Source organism: Scyliorhinus torazame, chromosome 12 (assembly GCF_047496885.1).
Source record: "Scyliorhinus torazame isolate Kashiwa2021f chromosome 12, sScyTor2.1, whole genome shotgun sequence".
NCBI classification, from domain to species: domain Eukaryota; kingdom Metazoa; phylum Chordata; class Chondrichthyes; order Carcharhiniformes; family Scyliorhinidae; genus Scyliorhinus; species Scyliorhinus torazame.
Genome location: NC_092718.1, coordinates 29839930 through 29861971, shown reverse-complemented (window position 1 = coordinate 29861971; position 22042 = coordinate 29839930). Strand labels below are relative to the sequence as shown.

At 45.3% G+C, this 22042-nt stretch overlaps 1 protein-coding gene across 2 annotated transcripts in view; it reads left to right on the top strand.

The window, feature by feature from the left end:
- Positions 1-22042, top strand: part of clpxa (caseinolytic mitochondrial matrix peptidase chaperone subunit Xa) — a 71675-nt gene that overhangs the window by 1513 nt on the left and 48120 nt on the right. For both annotated transcript variants that reach the window (XM_072470598.1, XM_072470597.1), the window contains exons 2-5: positions 14400-14560; positions 14804-14924; positions 16177-16331; positions 21713-21872. In XM_072470598.1, coding sequence (XP_072326699.1) covers positions 14400-14560; positions 14804-14924; positions 16177-16331; positions 21713-21872 — 597 coding nt within the window. The remainder of the gene's footprint in view (positions 1-14399; positions 14561-14803; positions 14925-16176; positions 16332-21712; positions 21873-22042) is intronic.

The following is a 22042-nucleotide window of genomic DNA, read 5'->3' as shown; positions in this document are numbered from 1 at the left end:
CATCTTATCAACCATATCTCCACATATATGAACGTATTTAATATGTGAATACATACTGAATTCATTTCTAATAAAAATTATTGGTGCTTTACATTAACACAGGGCTATTAACTAATGGGCAAACCGGAACTAGGAGGCACCGTTTAAAATCAGATGTCTCCTTTTTAAGATGGATATAGAACATAGAAAAATACAGCACAGAACAGGCCCTTCGGCCCACGATGTTGTGCCGAACCTTTGTCATAGATTATCATTGAATTTACAATGCAGAAGGAGGCCATTCGGCCCATTGAGTCTGCACCGGTTCTTGGAAAGAGCACCCTACCCAAAGTCAACACCTCCACCCAACACTAAGGGCAATTTTGGACACGAAGGGCAATTTATCATGGCAAATCCACCTAACCTGCACATCTTTGGACTGTGGGAGGAAACCGGAGCACCCGGAGGAAACCCACGCAGACACTGGGAGGATGTGCAGACTCCACACAGACGGTGACCCAAGCCGGAATCGAACCTGGGACCCTGGAGCTGTGAAGCAATTGTGCTATCCACAATGTTACCGTGCTGCCCTTAAGAACAAATAAATCTACACTATATCATTTTACCGTAATCCATGTACCTATCCAATAGCTGCTTGAAGGTCCCTAATGTTTCCGACTCAACTACTTCCACAGGCAGTGCATTCCATGCCCCCACTACTCTCTGGGTAAAGAACCTACCTCTGACATCCCCCCTATATCTTCCACCATTCACCTTAAATTTATGTCCCCTTGTAATGGTTTGTTCCACCCGGGGAAAAAGTCTCTGACTGTCTACTCTATCTATTCCCCTGATCATCTTATAAACCTCTATCAAGTCGCCCCTCATCCTTCTCCGTTCTAATGAGAAAAGGCCTAGCACCCTCAACCTTTCCACGTAAGACCTACTCTCCATTCCAGGCAACATCCTGGTAAATCTCCTTTGCACCTTTTCCAAAGCTTCCACATCCTTCCTAAAATGAGGCGACCAGAACTGTACACAGTACTCCAAATGTGGCCGTACCAAAGTTTTGTACAGCTGCATCAATCCCTCTGTTAATGAACGCTAGCACACCATAGGCCTTCTTCACAGCTCTATCCACTTGAGTGGCAACTTTCAAAGATGTATGAACATAGACCCCAAGATCTCTCTGCTCCTCCACATTGCCAAGAACTCTACCGTTAATCCTGTATTCCACATTCATATTTGTCCTTTCAAAATGGACAACCTCACACTTTTCAGGGTTAAACTCCACCTGCCACTTCTCAGCCAAGCTCTGCATCCTATCTATGTCTCTTTGCAGCCGACAACAGCCCTCCTCACTATCCACAACTCCACCAATCTTTGTATCGTCTGCAAATTTACTGACCCACCCTTCAACTCCCCCATCCAAGTCATTAATGAAAATCACAAACAGCAGAGGACCCAGAACTGATCCCTGCGGTACGCCACTGTAACTGACATCCAGGGTGAATATTTGCCATCCACCACCACTCTCTGACTTCTATCGGTTAGCCAGTTCGTTATCCAACTGGCCAAATTTCCCACTATCCCATGCCTCCTTACTTTCTGCAGAAGCCTACCATGGGGAACCTTATCAAATGCCTTACTAAAATCTATGTACACTACATCCACTGCTTTACCTTCATCCACATGCTTGGTCACCTCCTCAAAGAATTCAATAAGACTTATAAGGCAAGACCTACCCCTCACAAATCCGTGCTGACTATCCCTAATCATGCAGTGTCTTTCCAGATGCTCAGAAATCCTATCATTCAGTACCCTTTCCATGACTTTGCCTACCACCGAAGTAAGACTAACTGGCCTGTAATTCCCAGGGTTATCCCTAGTCCCTTTTTTGAACAGGGGCACGACATTCGCAACTCTCCAATCTCCTGGTACCACCCCTGTTGACAGTGAGGACGAAAAGATCATTGCCAACGGCTCTGCAATTTCATCTCTTGCTTCCCATAGAATCCTTGGATATATCCCGTCAGGCCCGGGGGACTTGTCTATCCTCAAGTTTTACAAAATGCCCAACACATCTTCCTTCCTAACAAGAATTTCCTCGAGCTTACCAGTCTGTTTCACACTGTCCTCTCCAACAATATGGCCCCTCTCATTTGTAAATACAGAAGAAAAGTACTCGTTCAAGACCTCTCCTATCTCTTCAGACTCAATACACAATCTCCCGCTACTGTCCTTGATCGGACCTACCCTCGCTCTAGTCATTCTCATATTTCTCACATATGTGTAAAAGGCCTTGGGGTTTTCCTTGATCCTACCCGCCAAAGATTGTTCATGCCCTCTCTTAGCTCTCCTAATCCCTTTCTTCAGTTCCCTCCTGGCTGTCTTAGAACACAGAACGATACAGCGCAGTACAGGCCCTTCGGCCCACGATGTTGCACCGAAACAAAAGCCATCTAACCTACACTATGCCATTATCATCCATATGCTTATCCAATAAACTTTTAAATGCCCTCAATGTTGGCGAGTTCACTACTGTTGCAGGTAGGGCATTCCACGGCCTCAACACTCTTTGCGTAAAGAACCTACCTCTGACCTCTGTCCTATATCTATTACCCCTCAGTTTAAAGCTATGTCCTCTCGTGCCAGCCATTTCCATCCGCGGGAGAAGGCTCTCACTGTCCACCCTATCTAACCCCCTGATCATTTTGTATGCCTCTATTAAGTCTCCTCTTAACCTTCTTCTCTCCAACGAAAACAACCTCAAGTCCATCAGCCTTTCCTCATAAGATTTTCCCTCCATACCAGGCAACATCCTGGTAAATCTCCTCTGCACCCGCTCCAAAGCCTCCACGTCCTTCCTATAATGCGGTGACCAGAACTGTACACAATACTCCAAATGCGGCTGTACCAGAGTTTTGTACAGCTGCAACATGACCTCCTGACTCCGGAACTCAATCTCTCTACCAATAAAGGCCAACACTCCATAGGCCTTCTTCACAACCCTATCAACCTGGGTGGCAACTTTCAGGGATCTATGTACATGGACACCTAGATCCCTCTGCTCATCCACACTTCCAAGAACTTTACCATTAGCCAAATATTCCGCATTCCTGTTATTCCTTCCAAAGTGAATCACCTCACACTTCTCTACATTAAACTCCATTTGCCACCTCTCAGCCCAGCTCTGCAGCTTATCTATGTCCCTCTGTAACCTGCTACATCCTTCCACACTGTCGACAACACCACCGACTTTAGTGTCGTCTGCAAATTTACTCACCCACCCTTCTGCGCCTTCCTCTAGGTCATTGATAAAAATGACAAACAGCAACGGCCCCAGAACAGATCCTTGTGGTACGCCACTTGTAACTGAACTCCATTCTGAACATTTCCCATCAACCACCACCCTCTGTCTTCTTTCAGCTAGCCAATATCTGATCCACATCTCTAAATCACCCTCAATCCCCAGCCTCCGTATTTTCTGCAATAGCCTACTGTGGGGAACCTTATCAAACGCTTTACTGAAATCCATATCTTGTATCCCTCCAACGCCCTGTCTGAACCTTGTTTCCTCAGCCTTACATAAGTCTCCTTTTTCCTCTTAACAAGACATTCAACCTCTCTTGTCAACCATGGTTCCCTCACTCGACCATCTCTTCCCTGCCTGACAGGGACATACATATCAAGGACACGTAGTACCTGTTCCTTGAACAAGTTCCACATTTCACTTGTGTCCTTCCCTGACAGCCTATGTTCCCAACTTATGCACTTCAATTCTTGTCTGACAACATCGTATTTACCCTTTCCCCAATTGTAAACCTTTCCCTGTTGCACGCACCTATCCCTCTCCATTACTAAAGTGAAAGTCACAGAATTGTGGTCACTATCTCCAAGATGCTCCCCCACTAACAAATCTATCACTTGCCCTGGTTCATTACCAAGTACTAAATCCAATATTGCCCCTCCTCTGGTCGGACAATCTACATACTGTGTTAGAAAAGCTTCCTGGACACACTGAACAAACACCACCCCATCCAAACTATTTGATCTAAAGAGTTTCCACTCAATGTTTGGGAAGTTAAAGTCACCCATGACTACTACCCTGTGACTTCTGCACCTTTCCAAAATCTGTTTCCCAATCTGTTCCTCCACATCTCTGGTACTATTGGGGGGCCTATAGAAAACTCCTAACAAGGTGACTGCTCCTTTCCTATTTCTGACTTCAACCCATACTACCTCAGTAGGCTGATACTCCTCGAACTGCCTTTCTGCAGCTGTTATACTATCTCTAATTAACAATGCCACCCCCTCACCTCTTTTACCACCCTCCCTAATCTTATTGAAACATCTATAATCAGGGACCTCCAACAACCATTTCTGCCCCTCTTCTATCCAAGTTTCCGAGATGGCCACCACATCGTAGTCCCAAGTACCGATCCATGCCTTAAGTTCACCCACCTTATTCCTGATGCTTCTTGCGTTGAAGTATACACACTTCAACCCATCTCCATGCCTGCAAGTACTCTCCTTTGTCAGTGTTCCCATCCCCACTGCCTCATTACACGCTTTGGCGTCCTGAATATCGGCTACCTTAGTTGCTGGACTACAAATCCGGTTCCCATTCCCCTGCCAAATTAGTTTAAACCCTCCCGAAGAGTACTAGAAAACCTCCCTCCCAGGATATTGGTGCCCCTCTGGTTCAGATGCAACCCATCCTGCTTGTACAGGTCCCACCTTCCCCAGAATGCGCTCCAATTATCCAAATACCTGAAGCCCTCCCTCCTACACCATTCCTGCAGCCACGTGTGCAGCTGCACTCTCCCTATTCCTAGCCTCGCTATCACGTGGCACCGGCAACAAACCAGAGATGACAACTCTGTCTGTCCTGGCTTTTAACTTCCAGCCTAACTCCCTAAACTCGTTTATTACCTCCACACCCCTTTTCCTACCTACGTCGTTGGTACCAATGTGCACCACAACTTCTGGCTGCTCCCCCTCCCCCTTAAGGATATTGAAGACACGATCCGAGACATCCCTGGCCCTGGGACCCGGGAGGCAACATACCTTCCGGGAATCTCGCTCGCGACCACAGTATCTCCTATCTATTCCCCTAACCATTGAATCTCCTACAACTATTGCTTTTCTATTCTTCCCTTCTAAGCCCCAGAGCCAGACTCAGTGCCAGAGACCTGGCCGCTAGGGCCTTCCCCCGGTAGGTCATCCCCCCAAAAACGGTATACTTGTTTTGAAGGGGAACGGCCACGAGGGATCCCTGCACTGTCTGCCTGTTTGTTTTTTTCCCCTGACTGTAACCCAGCTATTCTTGTCCTGTACCTTGGGTGTGGTTACCTTCCTGTAACTCTTCTCTATCACCCCCTCTGCCTCCCGGATGATCCAAAGTTCATCCAGCTTCAGCTCCAGTTCCCTAACACGGTCTTTGAGGAGCTGGAGTTGGGTGCACTTCCCGCAGGCATAGTCATCGGGGACACCGGTGGTATCCCTCACCACCCACATCCTAGAGGAGGAGCATGCAACTGGCCTAGCCTCCATCCCCTCTTACCTTACAGAATATAGCTTCCCTGTGGACCAACTGGATCTCCGCCCTCCGACTCTGCTCCCAGTCAGCTGCACTCTCTGTAAACTCCTGGCTCTCTTCTCACTCTTTCCGGAAATGTAGGAAACAAAATGAAAGGAGCACCTTACGTCCTCCTCACCTAACTCCCTCAGTCACCAAACTCTCACTATAGCACTCAAATGCACCAAATTCAGCACTCCCTCAGTCACCAAACTCTCACTATAGCACTCAAATGCACCAAATTCAGCACTCCCTCAGTCACCAAACTCTCACTATAGCACTCAAATTCAGCACTCCCTCAGTCACCAAACTCACTATAGCACTCAAATGCACCAAATTCAGCACTCAGTGCAAACAAAGTCTGCACTGTCGGGGGATCACTTTTATACTGTGAATCTAGCCTCTGAAAACTGGCCTAATCCAATTAACTAATTAACAAGCTCCAACTGCAAGTTCCCAGAAGTAGAACCTTTGTTTAAAGCTGATTGAAAATTCACCTTCTTCTAAACCAAACAGCAACTTTTAAGTTAATTAACTAAATAAAAGAAAGACTGGACTTTAGATAAAAACGAAACCTTTATATCCCTCAGTCACCAAACTCTCACTATAGCACTCAACTGCACCAAATTCAGCACTCAGTGCAAACAAAGTCTGCACTGTAGGGGATCACTTTTATCCTGTGAATCTAGCCTCTGAAAACTGGCCTAATCCAGTTAACTAATTAACAAGCTCCAGCTGCAAGTGCCTACAAGTAGAAGCTTTGTTCAAAGCTGATTGAAAATTCACCTTCTTCTAAACCAAACAGCAACTTTTAAGTTAATTAACTAAATAAAAGAAAGACTAGACTTTAGATAAAAAATGAAGCCTTCTCCTCCCTCAGTCACCAAACTCTCACTATAGCACTCAAATGCACCAAATTCAGCACTCAGTGCAAACTGAAGAGAACATTTTCTCTTGAGGGTCGTTAGTCTGTGGAATTCTCTTCCCCAGAAAGGAGTGGAGGCAGGGGCTGAATTTATTCAAGACTAGTGGGAAGTGGAGTTGAGGCCACAATCTGATCAGTGGTTAGCACTGCTGCCTCACAGCACCAGGGACCCGGGTTCAATTCCAGCCTTGGGTCACTGTCTGTGTGGAGTTTGTATGTTTCTCCCCGTGTGTGCGTGGGCTTCCTCCGGGTCCAAATATGTGCAGGTTAAGTGGATTTTCTGTGCTAAATTGCCCCTTGGTGCTCAAAAGAAAAAAGGAAATGTGGGGTTACGGGGATAGGGTGAGGGAGAGCATTTATAATGCAGCACAGGAGAAGGCCATGGGTAATCTGCTAACTTTCTGAATCATAGAATTCCTAGAGTGCAAAAGGAGGCCATTGGCCCATCGAGATTGCATCGATCCTCCGAAAGAACACTCTACCTAGGCTCACACCTCATTCTATTCCCAGTAACCTCACCTAACCTTTTGGACATTAAGGGGCAATTTAACATGGCCAATCCACCGAACCTGCACATCTTTGGACTGTGGGCTGAAACTGGAGAACCCAGAGGAAACCATACAGACAGTGGGAGAATGTACGAACTCCATACAGCCACCTGAGGCTTCATTCGAACATAGTTTCCTGGCACTTTGAGGCAGCAGTGCTAACCACGCTGCCACCATTGCTCTGGAGCAATTTGCCTAGTGACCCACACTCGCACCCCTTCCAGAGGACTGCATACTCTTAATTCTCTCTCTTTAATATCTTGACCAGATCCAATCCACTTGATGGGTGAAAAGAAAATTCCTCGTGCTGCTCTTGCTACTTTTGCCTTAACGGTTCTTGATCCTTCTGCCACTGGGAACAGTTTCTCCCGATCTGCACTGTCCAGAACCTTCATGATTTGAACACCTCTGTCAAATCTCTCAATGTTCTCTTCCCAAGCATAACCATCCCAACCTCTCCAAACTGTCTACATAACTGAAGTACCTTATTTCTGGAGCCATTCTTGTGATCTTTTCTGCATTTTCTCTAATGCCTTTACATCTTTCTTAAAATGTCATGCCCCGAGCAGGACACAATACTCTAGTTGATGAGGAATTGAACTGAAGAAAAGAGCATTAGACTGGGGTGACCAGTTAGAATAATGCATTATGGACATTAATTCGGGTTGCAGGGAGTGAACTGGGAGATTGGGTAAAGCATGGTGAGAGGGGGATGGGTAGCTATTAGGACCAGTTCTTTGCACAAAGGATACTGCAAAGGATGCTGGGAGAAAGAGGCCCAAGGGGAGGAATGTATAATGGGCCTATCAGGATCAGTGGTTGTGGAGGTCAGGTTACATGGCCAGGTCAAGGAATGTGGGGAAAGGGCCTATAAGAATCTTGTATTTGTCACCTTTACCTTATTTAGTCGTGTGTGAAACTTGATTCTATGTTCATGTGTATAAGATGTTATGTGCTTTGTTTTCACTCACTTGCTCTGGGGATCTCAGGAACAGTGTTGGTCCTGCTGTTATCAGAGTGAGTCTGGTTTGCAAGTTATTTGAGATAAAATAAAACAATATCTACAAATCCGAACTCAGCCTTTTGATTGAGACCAGACTGGATAGAAAGAACTCAATTTCATCATTGAAACTGAACCAGCATTTATGCAAGTTTATTATAATATCCTTGCCTTTATACTCTGTTTCTATTGATAAATCATAGAATTTACAGTGCAGAAGGAGGCCATTCGACCCATTGAGTCTGCACCGGCTCTTGGAAAGAGCACCCTACTCAAGGTCAACACCGCCACCCTATCCCCATAACCCAGTAACCCCACCCAACACTAAGGGCAATTTTGGACACTAAGGGCAATTTATCATGGCCAATCCACCTAACCTGCACATCTTTGGACTGTGGGAGGAAACCGGAGCACCCGGAGGAAACCCACGCACACACGGGGAGGATGTGCAAACTCCGCACAGACAGTGACCCAAGCCGGAATTGAACCTGGGACCCTGGAGCTGTGAAGCAATTGTGCTATCCACAAGGCTACCGTGCTGCCCGATAAAGCCCAGGAATCCATATGCTTTAAGCTATCTCAAATTGTTCTGCCACCTTCAGTGATTTATGTACACGTACATGAGAAGGCCCCTCTGCACCGGTACACTTTAATAATAATAATCTTTATTGTCACAAGTAGGCTTACATTAACACTGTGATTACGTTACTGTGAATAGCTCCTAGTCACCACATTCTGGCGCCTGTTCGGGTACAGAGAGGGAGAATTCAGAATGTCCAAATTACCTCCAGCACTTGTTTTTAAGGTCTTTGTTCTTCGTATTAATATTTATTCAAATTTCCTTGCAATAAATTTCCTTTGCCACTTGTTTGCCCATTCCACCAACCTGTTCTTTTGAAATTCTGCACTACCCTCCTTGCAGTTCACAATACTTGCAAGGTTTGTACACATGCAAAGTTTGAAATTGTGCCCACTACTCTAGGTCGTTATATATCAGGAAGAACCAGTGTCCTAACACTGACCTCTGGAAAACTCTAATAACCTTCTAACAGTTCAGAAAACAACCATTCCTCTGTGTACTCTGATTCCTGTCTTTCAGCTAATTTCACATGCATGAACTCTACTTTGCTCACAATTCTGATGTGAGGCTGATTATCAAATGCCTTTTGGAAGTAAATATTCAATGAGCACTTATTGATTAAATAAGTGGTCTGCGACCAGCCTGACTGAGTACGCCACTACAGTAACTGACTTCATTAGTAAGTAAGTGTGTAGAAGACTGTGTGCCAAAGAAGCAAACCCACGTGTTTCCCAACTCTGAAACCCTGGATGAACAGAGCTCTCCACTGCTTGCTGAAGTCTAGGTCTGAGGCGTTCAAGTCAGGCGACCCTGACCTCTCCAAGAAATCCAGATATGATCTAAAGAAATCCATCAAAGATGCCAAAAGACAGTACCGGACCAAGCTCGAGTCCCAGGCTAGCCACACGGACGCCCGCCATCTATGGCAAAGTCTACAAGACATAACAGGCTACAAGATGATGGCATGTAAAATCGTCGGCTCCAACGCACCCCTCCCTGATGAGCTCAACGCATTCTATGCCCGCTTTGAGCAAGAGGTCAGTGAGAACGAGCCCTCCACCCCAGTAGCTGCGGATGAACTTGTATCTGAGATCATCACTGCAGACGTCAGAGCAGCCTTCTCGAAGGTCAACCCACGGAAAGCCACTGGCCCGGATGGGGTACCCGGACGGGCACTCAGGTCTTGCGCGGATCAGCTGGCGGGGGTGTTCGCAGACATCTTCAACCTCTCTCTACAACAATCCCGAGGTCCCTATCTGTTTCAAGAAGATGACCATCATTCCTGTACCAAAAAAACGTCAAGCAGCGTGCCTTAATGACTATCGTCCAGTGGCTCTTGACATCCATCATCATGAAGTGCTTCGAAAGGTTAGTCATGGCACGAATCAACTCCAGCCTCCCAGATTGCCTTGATCCACTACAGTTTGTCTACAGCTGCAACAGGTCCACAGCAGACGCCATCTCCATGGCCCTGCACTCTACCCTGGAACACCTAGATAACAAAGACACCTATGTCAGACTCCTATTTATCAACTACAGCTCAGCCTTCAACACCATCATTCCTATGAAACTCATCTCCAAACTCCTTGGCCTCGGCTCCTCCCTCTGTGACTGGATCCTGAACTTTCTAACCCACAGACCACAATCAGTAAAGATAGGCAACAACACTTCCTCCACGATCATCCTCCACACCGGTGCCCCATAAGGCTGTGTCCTCAGCCCCCTACTATACTACTTATACACCTATGACTGTGTGGCCAAATTCCCCTCCAACTCGTTCTTCAAATTTGCTGATGACACCACCATAGTGGGTCGGATTTTGAACAATGACGAGATAGAGTACAGGAATGAGATAGAGAATCTGGTGAATTGGTGCAACAACAATAATCTCTCCCTCAATGTCAACAAAACGAAGGAGATTATCAACGACTTTAGGAAGCGTAGTGGAGAACATGCCCCTGTCTACATCAATGGGAACAAAGTAGAAAGGGTCGAGAGCTTCAAGCTTTTAGGTGTACAGATCACCAACAGCCTGTTCTGGTCCCCCCATGCCGACACTATAGTTAAGAAAGCCCACCAACGACTCTACTTTCTCAGAAGACTGAGGGAATTTGGCATGTCAGCTATGACCCTCACCAACTTCTACAGATGCACCATAGAAAGCATTCTTTCTGGTTGCATCACAGCTTGATCTGGAGCCTGCTCTACCCAAGACCGTAGGAAACTACAAAACGTTGTGAATGTTGCCCAGTCCATCACGCAAACCAGCCTCCCATCCATTGACTCGATCTATAATTCCCGCTGCCTCAGAAAGGCAGCCAGCATAATTAAGGACCCCACGCACCCCGGACATACTCTCTTCCACCTCCTTCCGTCAGGAAAAAGATAACAAAGTTTGAGGTCACGTACCAACCGACTCAAGAACAGCTTCTTTCCTACTGCCATCAGACTTTTGAATGGACCTACCTCGTATTAAGTTGATCCTTTCTCTACACCTTGCTATAACTGTAACATTATATTCTGCATTCTCTCCTTCCTTCCTTATGTACGGTATGCATTGTTTGTACGGCATGCAAGAAACAATACTTTTCACTGTATACTAATATGTGACAATAATAAATCAAAATAAAGTTTGTAACAATCAAAAGTCTTGGCAAGTACGGTCTCAAATAGTAAAAAACAATATCAGTCTTTGTCAACTTTTACTGATTTGATCATCTTGACACCGAAAATGGGGCATCATTTATCTAGCTGCATGCTGTCAAATTCTTCATTTCTCTTCATTGACCGCAGCCACTTTTCTTGAAACCCTTTTGCTTGGGTGGTTTTATCACCAAAGGTGATCATTTTTGATATCTATCTGCTCATTGAAGATAAGAAATATCTATATCAGTATTCTGGAAGGACATATGCTGAATGACAATTATTCGCACACCCTTCAAAGCCTCTCCAACATCTCCAAGCTGGAATCAGGAAGAGTATTCAAGTTGGTTCAGGAATATGCAGCACATGTCAGAATAGGATCAGCCGCAACATCACGTGAGAAGCTTGATACTGTTCCCTGCGGAGCAGTTAATGATTGTGCCCATGCCACTGGAGTCACACCAGCACGCTCTGCAGGTTTTGTATGTGTCAGCTTCAGAAAGTACTGCAGCAACTCACCAAGGTTATTTCGACAATATTTCCCCTGCATGTGACCTCTACCACGAAGAAGAACAAGAGCAGCAATCTCGTGGGAACACCATTGCCTCCGAGTTCCTCTAACCTGGACATGTATTACTATTTCTTCATTTGTTGCTTAATTAACATCTAGGAGTTTGCCATCTCTTAAATGCTGTGGGCCCTGTATCTAAGGAAGGATGTGCTGGCCTTGGAAAGGGTCCAGAGAGGTTCACAAGAATGATCCCTGGAATTAAGAGCTTGTCGTATGAGGAACGGTTGAGGACTCAGTGCCTGTACCCGTTGGAGTTTAGAAGGATGACGGGGGATCTTATTGAAACTTGCAGGATACTGCGAGGCCCGGAAAGAGTTAATGTGGAGAGAATGTTTCCACTTGTAGGAAAAACTAGAACCAGAGGACACAATCTCAGACTAAAGGAACAATCCTTTAAAATGGAGATGAGGAGGAATTCCTTCAGCCAGAGGGTGGTGAATCTGTGGAACTCTTTGCCGCAGAAGGCTGTGGAGGTCAAATCACTGAGTCTCTTTAAGACAGAGATAGATAGGCTCTTGATTAATAAGGGGATCAGAGGTTATGGAGAGAAGGTCAGGAGAATGGGGATGAGAAACATATCAGCCATGATTGAATGGCAGAGCAGACTCGATGGGCCTAATTCTGCTCCGATGTCTTATGGAAGGCCATCACCCTCCGAACTGCAGTAATTCGTGGATAAGGCTTATTTATACTCCGCTTCTGAGGGCAACAAGGAATCAATCTTTATTTACATAGTGCCTTTCATGATCTTAGGATGTCCCAAAGCATTTGAAAGTCAACAAAGTACTTAAGAAGTATAATTGCCACGGTTGTACTGTAGAGAATTATGGGACGCACTTTTAAAAATTCTTTCATGGGCTGTGGGCATCATTGGCTAGGCCAGCATTTTTTAATTGCTAATCCCTAATTGCCCTTGAGAAGAGTGGCGATCTATGTTCTTGAACCACCAGTTAGGAAAGGAGTTCCAAGATTTTGGTCCAGCAACAGTGATGGGATTTTGAGCACACCAAACACCCACGTTTTCTTCCAGTTACCATGAGATTGGCCAGTGCCAGGATATTGTTTTGTCTCTCTTAATGGACAATGCGCAAAGACGAAAAGAAAACTCCTTTCTGCCAATTTACATGCTTACGGATAGCTTATTGAAAATTAATAATGAGGCTGGCATTAGGCAATGAAAACTGTTCAATACAATAAAAAGAGCTTGGATTGGTTCATAAAATCTGAGTTACAAGACTAGTTTATAGTTTGAACTGACTTATTTTTAAGTTTGGACTGATGCTGTTGCCACTAGCGTTTTATCTTTTCGTTACTGTGAGTTACAAGAATTATTTGCCCTGTGTTGCTGCATTATTAGGGGCACCTTTGAAAGCTCAAACAGGCGGCCAAGGGCACAGGCGGCCAAGGGCACATCTGCACATCCAGCTCTTGAATAGTGAAAGTAGAGCTCTGCACACATGCATATCTTTCAGAATAGCTTTTCTTCTTTGGAACTAGTTTTCAAAAACATTCCATCATCTTTGTACTAAGTGCGGTTAAGCTGCATAGTTCACTGCACCCAAATGCATAGTACTCTGTATAAGGCTATCTATGGGGAGAAAGTGGGAGAGTAGCAGTAGGTGAGTTGCACCTTCAGAGAGCCAGCACACACAACAGGCTGAGAAATCAGTAATAGTACGTGCATTTGCTAATAGTTGGATGCAGAAACTGCATCAACCTCAAACATGGAATATGATTTGTTTAGTAATTAATGCCATTTGAGGAATTGGCTGTCGAATTTTCCATTTTTAAAAAGTCAGTTCCTAAGAAATTATATATATTATGGAAAATAATTTGCAATAAGTAATATTTACAGCACTATTACAGAAATATTAAGTTTTACAAGATCATTATTAAGTATGAAATTTGTTAATTCTTTCAAGGGATGTGGGCATTGTTGGAAAACCCAACATTTTTATTCCCCGTCCCTAATTGATCTTGAGAAGGTTATGGTGAGCCACCTCCGTGAACAGATATAGTGCATTTGGTGTAGGTGCACCCACAATGCAGTTGGGGGTGACTAGTTCCAGGATTTCGACCCAGTGTCATTGAAGGAATGACTATGTTTCCAAATCAGGATGGTAGTGGCTTGGAAGGGAATCTCCAGGTGGTGGCATTCCCAGGTATCTGCTGCCCTGGTCCTTCTAAATGGAAGCGGTTGTGGATTTGAAAGGTGCTGTTGAACGAATGTTGGTGAGTCCCTGCAGTGCATCTTGTAAATGCTGAACACTGCTGCCACTGTGCATTGGTGGTGGGGAGAGTGCATGTTTAAGGTGTTGGATAAGATGCCAATCAAGCTGGCTGCTTTGTCCTGGTGAGTGTTGTTGGAGGACCTGCCCCTAATTCAGGCCAAGGGAAGAGTATTCCATCACACTCCTGACTTAAACCTTGTAGATGGCAAATAGGCTTTGTGTACCCAGGAGGTAAGTTATTGTCTGCAGAATTCCCAGCCTCTGATCTGCCCCTGTAGCCACAGTATTTTTATAACCGGTCTAGTTCAATTTCTGGTCAAAAACTTGCATTTCTATTTCAGGATTTGCATCTGCACGATTCCATTTCCCACTCCTGGCACACTCAGCAAGTTTTGAAACACAGGGAGGAAGAAAAATTCCTTGTCGGACATTTTGTGAGACTATTACTTTACTTGCATCAAAAGAAGGGGGCACTAAAGACACTTCTGGAGATAGTAACAAGGTAATCTTCCAAGTTATGGATTAAACTGGGCTTTCTTATTAAATTATTTTTTCTTTTATGTAACTCTACAGAACAGCATTTGTTTAATGATTTTTATGTCAATGCTTTTCCTGTTGTTTAGTTATCAAATGGATAAACTTGCAAAACTTCTGCAACTGCTGTAAACTTGGACTAAACTCTCCAGATGGAGTGATCCATATTTTAACATAGAGTTTGTTTGCTGACTTGCTAAAATGTTTGCAGAAATCTGTCAGTGAAGGGAGCACCAAACGAGCATCAGGATCGGGTGGTTCGGGGAAAGGTGGAAACCAGCTACGGTGCCCAAAGTGTGGTGACCCATGCACTCACGTGGAGACCTTTGTTTGTAAGTAATATATAGACCTGACTTTGTCTTTAGATACTGATCACCTTGCATGCAGTACATTAATGAGGTCCATCTCTGAATTTGGTAACTCTGCATCACCTCTTCTGTTCATAATGTTTGTCATGGCAACATTGTCTTCTCCCTCTCTTGTCCTCAATCCACAAGCATTGACAGAAATAACAATGGTTACAAAAGCTTTTATATTGCCAAGTATTTGCTTGCTGATGTAGCAGTTTAAAGATACAAGGACCCTAATTTTAAAGTCAATTGCCACACCCCTCCACCATGTTTCTAATGGTTGCCACTGCTGTGGGGTGGTGCTAACTTGATTCCTGTGTCCCTATCCACCGGAGGGTGATTAAATCTGTTATAAAGTTGCACAGGGGCTGGTTCAGCTCAGGGCTAAATCGCTAGCTTTGAAAGCAGACCAAGGCAGGCCAGCAGCACGGCTCAATTCCCGTACCAGCCTCCCCAAACAGGCGCTGGAATGTGGCGACTAGGGGCTTTTCACAGTAACTTCATTTGAAGCCTACTTGTGACAATAAGCGATTTTCATTTCATTTTCATCTTCCACAGAATATGAATTGTATTCCCAGAGTTTTATTAGCAGAGGCCTGGAAGTGCTTGTCCTCCCCTCTGGCCAGAGGGGTGTCTTTGATTAAGAGAAAATGGTTCTTGGAGAAAGTTTCTTTTTAAGCTATTGGAACTTCAGTGTATGTCTGTGTTAGGAACAAAAGTTGAAATACCTTTTACAAGGAACGTTTGTTTGTGTTCTATGAAAATACGTCATAGATGCAACAGAAATGCTAATTGTAGGAAATTGGCCAGTAGGTTAGATGTTCTGTCTGAAGAGGTGGGAGTTTGCATAATGTTTGGAGGTTGCAGCCTTCCTGCCTTGCGCTGTTATCGATCTGCATGCTACAAATTTTTCCTCTCCTGACAATGCTGCAGTGTAGCCATTTTTATCCTGAGAGTCCAGATATGATTTTGTTCCCAATTTCTCTCCTGTTGAGAAGTTTGCCAAATTAAGATTGGCAAACATTTTTTATATTTGGGAATACTGAGAATCTAATAACTTCCTGGTGACAAGAACTGAAACTTTGAAGCCGGTTATAAATCTGGATGGAAATAATAGTGATGCGCTTCGCCTACATCTGAATATTCAACAATTCTTTAATGTGACACTAATTGAAGCTGATTAACAAAGCTGATGCTACAGAAACATATTTTAGGAACTCTTCTATTCTTGCAGCTTCAACACGCTTTGTGAAATGTGAAAAATGCCACCATTTTTTTGTGGTACTGTCTGAAGCAGACTCCAAGAAGAGCTTAAACAAAGAGCCAGAATCAGCAGCAGAAGCTGTGAAATTAGCTTTCCAACAGAAACCACCACCACCTCCAAAAAAGGTAAAGTCTATCTGTGTGATATAATATATGAATTGTATATAGTACTACAATTGTTCTGCAGTAACTTTCCACAAGGTCACCCAAACCAAAATGATACTTGGACAGAACCTGACCGACAATATTACGTTTGGATTGAGGAGATGTTGGACTTTCCTCACTGCAGCACTTCCATATAGCACTGTTTTGAAGTGTCGACTTAGATTATGAACTGTTTTGGGACTTAAGGCATACTGTTTTGGTTTGGCGAACTAGAGCTAGCTGAGGGTTGACCTGAATCATGCAGCTCTTTTTTTCTGATGAGTGCATAGGTATTCCTACTTTATTTTTTGAAATATTTTTATTGGCATTTTCCAGTGCACCTAATATTTACACTTGTGGTGTTTCTTTACATGCGTTCTCACTGTTGGAACAGGCTGATGAATGGTCTTCATGCTTTGGGGAAGCCCTCGGATGGTGTACTTGATCTTCTCCAGGTGGAGAAATTCCACCAGGTCTGCCAGCCAGTCTGCAGCTGTGGGTGGTGCTGCTGATCGCCAGCCGATCAGGATTCTCCAGCATGCGATTAAGGAAGTAAAAACCAGGGCATTGGCCCTCTTCCCCTTATGTAGTTCAGGCTGGTCCGATACCCCGAAGACTGCTACTCTTGGGCATGGCTCCACCCTCACCCCCACAACCGTGGACATTGCCTTGAAGAAAGCTGTCCTGGCTTGTCCGATACCCCGAAGACTGCCACTCTGGGGTACGGCTCCACCCTCACCCCGACAACCTTGGACATTGCCTAGAAGAAGGCTGGCCAGAATCCAACAAGTCTGGGGCAGGCCCAGAACATGTGGGCGTGGTTGGCCTTGCCTCCCTGGCACCATTAACATTTATCCTCCACCCCTGGGAAGAACCTGTTCATTCGACTTCTAGTTAGGTGAGCTCTATGCACCACTTTAAACTGCAATGAGGCTTAGCCTTGCGCAGGAGGAGGTGGAGCTGGCCCTACTCAGTGCTTCGCTCCAGAGTCCCCAACCCACTTCCCTCCCGAGTTCGTCCTCCCATTTTTGCCTAGCGCCGTCCAGTGGTGCCCTTGCCCTTTCCAGAAGTCGTCTGTAGATGTCCCCACAGTTCCCCCCTCTCCTTATTGTCTGTGTTAATTAGCTCCTCCAGCAGTGTGTCCCTCAGGTCCCTAGAGTATCGCGTTGTCTCCTTGCGGAGAAAGTGTTTGATTTGCAGGTGTTTGAGTTCCTATCCTGTCGGTAGCTCCAGTTCTTCCGTCAGCTTGTCCAGGGCCGTGAGTCTGTCCCCTTTGTAAAAGTCCCTGACTGCTAGTGCCCCCTCATCCTGTCTCCATTTTGTGAAGGTGGCCTCGAGCATGGCTGGTGGGAATTTAAGTTACCACAGTTGGGGGCTATGGAGGGCACCTCGGTTAAACCAAAATGCTGCCTCATTTGGTTCTATGTCCTCAATGTGGCGACCACCACAGCAAGATGTGTATTTTGCCGGGGGGGATAGGAGGCCCCCCACACACACATACACAAACACCATGATCATTTCATTAAGGCCTTTGGGATAAAGACCGGCATGGATCTGAGCAGGAAGAGGAACCTCGGCAGCACATTCATCTTGATCGTTTGCATCCTCCCCGCCAGGGAAAGCGAGAATGCTTCCCTTCTCTATAGGTCCTTCAGACTGGTCAGATTCCACTTGTGGATCCGTGTCCAATTGTGGGCTATCTGGATCCCAGGTAGCGGAATTTGCTTTGTGCTAGTTTGAATGGTAGGCCTTCGAGCTCCGTTCCTCCCCCGTTTGGGTTCACTAGGAATGCCTCGCTCTTGGCCAGGTTGAGTTTGTAGCCCACGAAGGCCCCGAACTCTTCATGATTGCTTTCAGGCCATTCTTGGGTCCGAGATGTAGAGGGGCAGGTCATCCGCATAGAGTGACACTCTGTGCTTTCTGCCTCCTCTTCGGATGCCCATCAGTCTTTTGCATCCCGCAGGGCTATCTCCTGGAGCGGGGACAGTGGGCATCCCTGCCTTGTGCCCCTTCACAGCTGGAAGTATTCCGTGCTGGTGGTGTTGGTCTGAATGCGCATCTTGGGGATCATGAGGTGAACCCTGTCCCTAGCCCAAACCACTCCAGTACTTCCATTCGATTCTGAAGAAGGCCTTCTTTGCTTCGAGGGAGATGATCTCCTCTGGTCTCTCCCCAGGGGGGGGGGGTCATTATTTCATGTAGCAGCCGCCCAATGTTCACAGTTAGCTGTCTAGCCTTGACAAAAGCTCATTTGGTCCTCTGCGACCACCACTGTACGCAGTCCACCAGTCTCTTAGCCAGGACTTTTGTGCGTATCTCCGCGTCCACATTAAGCTGTGAGATAGGTCTATGTGATTCCATTGGGTCTTTGTCTTTTTTGGGTATCTGTATTATCATGGCTTGTGTTAGCGTTGGAGGCAGGGTGCCCCTCGCTAATGAGTCGAGGCTGCGAACATTTCCCATACATGTGGGGCCAGGGCTGGTGCTAATCTTTTGCAGAAGTCCACGGCATGGAGCTGATGCTCTCCATGATCTCTCCCAATCCTATTGGTGCTTCCAACCCCTCTCGCCTATTGTCCCCCATGACTGGCATATCCAGTCCGTCGAGGAACCGTTTCAACACTGCTTCTCCATTGGTGGGCTCGGAGATGTACAGTCCTCTGTAGATGGTCTCAAATGCTTCGTTGACCATTTTTGGTTTAGCTACCAGTCTGCCTCTGCTATCTTTCACCTGCACTACCTCCCTCGTGGCGGCCTGCTTTCTCAGCTGATGAGTCAATAGGCGGCTAGCCTTCTCTTCGTGTTCATAAAAGGTCCCCTGTGTCTGGCGGGTTGGTGCACTGCCTTTCTGGTGGAGAGCATGTTAAAGTCCATTTGCAGCTTTTTCTGCTCTGCCAGAACCTCTACGGTCGGGGCCTTGGAATACTTTCTGTCGACCTCCAGGGTGGAGTTGATCTGTTGTTGCCAAGCTGCCCTCAGTTACCTATCCCTGCCTGCCTTGTAGGCTAGAATTTCTCCCCTAATCACCGCCTTCAGTGCCTCCCAGAACGTGGAAGGTGAGATTTCCCCATTCTGATTGTTAGAAATGTACTCGCCTATGGCCTGTGATGCTGTCTGGCAGAAGACCTCGTCGACCAAGAGGTTCGTATCCAAACTCCATCCAAAAGCCTGTCTCCAGTCTATCCGTGCCATCCCAGTTGGGCACGTACACGTTTACCAGAACTACAGGTGCCCTATCGAGGGCACCGCTGATCATGACGTACCATCTCCCTGGGCGAAGACCCTGGATCTTTTCATTGGGCCATTAAGTGCCTTGACATTCCAGGTGATAACTTACCTGGCTGACGCGTTCCTGCACTCCGGGGTTTCCCTTTGTTTGGGGCCCCTCCAACATGGCTGCTTGCGGCGCCATTTTGTTCCCTCAACCTGCACCATACCTGCTGAAGCCAATATGAAAACCAATCCTTTTGTCCCCTACCTTATGCCTGCTGTCTGACCACTCCCTCTACCTGTGCCTCACCCTCACCTGCATTCCTCTGTCCTCACCCTTCCCTGTGACTCGGCCTTTTCGCTCAGAGTGAGGCAGCACAGTCCCGCACAAACATATCAAGTGTCCAAGAAGTCTCTTTCTCTTTTAACGTGAGAGAATATGGTTGCACCTGTTCTCTTATTTACTTCCATATTTTGTAATTAACTGGATTTACCCATTTACAAAGTTGGTCTTGCAGGCAAAGGCCAAATTAGCAACTAAATAGTATAACCATAATCCAGACCTAAGACTTCCCAAGAGCAACAGTGTGGGAGTTCCAATTGGATGATAATGGTCACTTGAGAAAAGTACTGGAGAGTTCAGAGATCTCCATTGACATATTCTTTAACAGTGTTTTCAGGAAAGGAGTAGAAAATTGATAACACAAATAGTTAGAATGGTCCACTTTTGCTTGGCAATTTTTAAAAAAGAGAAAGGTGTTTCATGGTGATTTACCATGTACTGTTCCTGGATGGAAAGACGTATCTGGTCTATCTCCGATTGACCCTCTTTTATCTGGAGACGGTATCATTTATCTGGAGACGGTATCAGAAAGATTTTGTGTCGGGCGGCGCTGAGGACCCGGGTTTGATCCCAGCCCTGGGTAACTATCCATGCGGAGGTCGCACATTCTCCCCGTGTCTACGTGGGTCTCACCCCCACAACCCAAAGATGTGCAGGGTAGGTGGATTGGCCACGCTAAATTGTCCTTAATTGTATAACAAAAAATGAATTGGGTACTTTAAATTTACTTTTAAAAAAGAAAGATTTTGAGTGGTCCTTTATAATTGCAATCTCAACCAAACAAATCCTATTAGATTGAACTTGGACATAACCAACACAACGTTTCCCTCATGAGTACTCCCTAACCAAGAATAGGCTGTGAACTGTTCCCTAGCTTCTGCCATTATGCTGCCATGTGTGTTCAGTCTGGAAATTGAGCTTTTCTAGTTATATAATCATAATGGAAACTGATGATGCCAGTTATATACTTGGCTGATGCATTAATAAAAAATCACTGGATTAAGTGTGATTCCCTTGGTATAGCTGTGCCAATAGTCTTCGGAACAGAGGAACAGGAGTAGAATATTCAGCCTACATTTTCGTCTGAACACATTTGTATCATTTGCAAATTTGAAAGTATTACATTTGGTCCCCACATCCAAATCATTGATATATATTGTGATCAGTTGGTCCCTAAGTACTATTCCTGGTAGTGCCCCACTAGCCACAGCCTGCCAGCGTGCGAATGATCCATTTATTCCTACTGTTTTCTGCCTGTTAGGCAATCCTGATCCATGCCAGTATATTAACTCCTATCCCATGTGCTTTTATTTTACTAATCAACCTCCTGTTGGGAACTGTATCAGCCTGAAATTCCAAATGTACTATGTCCATTGGCTCTCCTTTGTCAACTTTGTTAGTAACATCCTCAAAAATTCCCAACAAAGTTCATCAAACACGATTTCCCATTTGGCATCCATGCTATGTCCAAATCCATGCTATGTCCAATCAGATCATGATTATCCAAGTGTCCATTTATCACATCCGTTATAATAGTTTTTAGCATTTTCCCTACCACTTGATGGCATCTTTGTTGCACCATAATATTCAGCTTGTGCATGGATATGCTAAGGCTTATTGCTAATTAATTCATTTTTGAACTAAATTATGTGACTCCTTATCACACTCATCGTTATGTGACTCTCATCTATTTGTGTTCACTTTATTCAACTGTATTTACTGCATTGCATGCTCGTTTCTTGTTATGTGCTAATGTTCAAAAGTCTCATTGAAGTATTCTTGACAGAGTCTGATTTTAATTTTGTTTCAGATTTACAGTTATCTCGACAAATATGTAGTTGGTCAGTCCTATGCCAAGAAGGTGCTTTCAGTTGCCGTGTATAACCACTACAAGCGCATTTACAACAATATTCCGACTAGTCTGAGACAACAAACCGAAGTGGAAAAGCAGGCCTCTCTGACACCCCGGGGTTAGTATTTTACTATCTTTATGAACACGTCATTAATTTTAAAGCTTTTACAGTTCAGATCATTGAGTTGAGCTGGAGTGAAAGTTCATTTTTGTCCTGAGTTCATTATGACTGCAAAATTATTGGAAAAAGCTGGTGAAGAATAAACAATCCGGTTTGGAAGTTGGTTC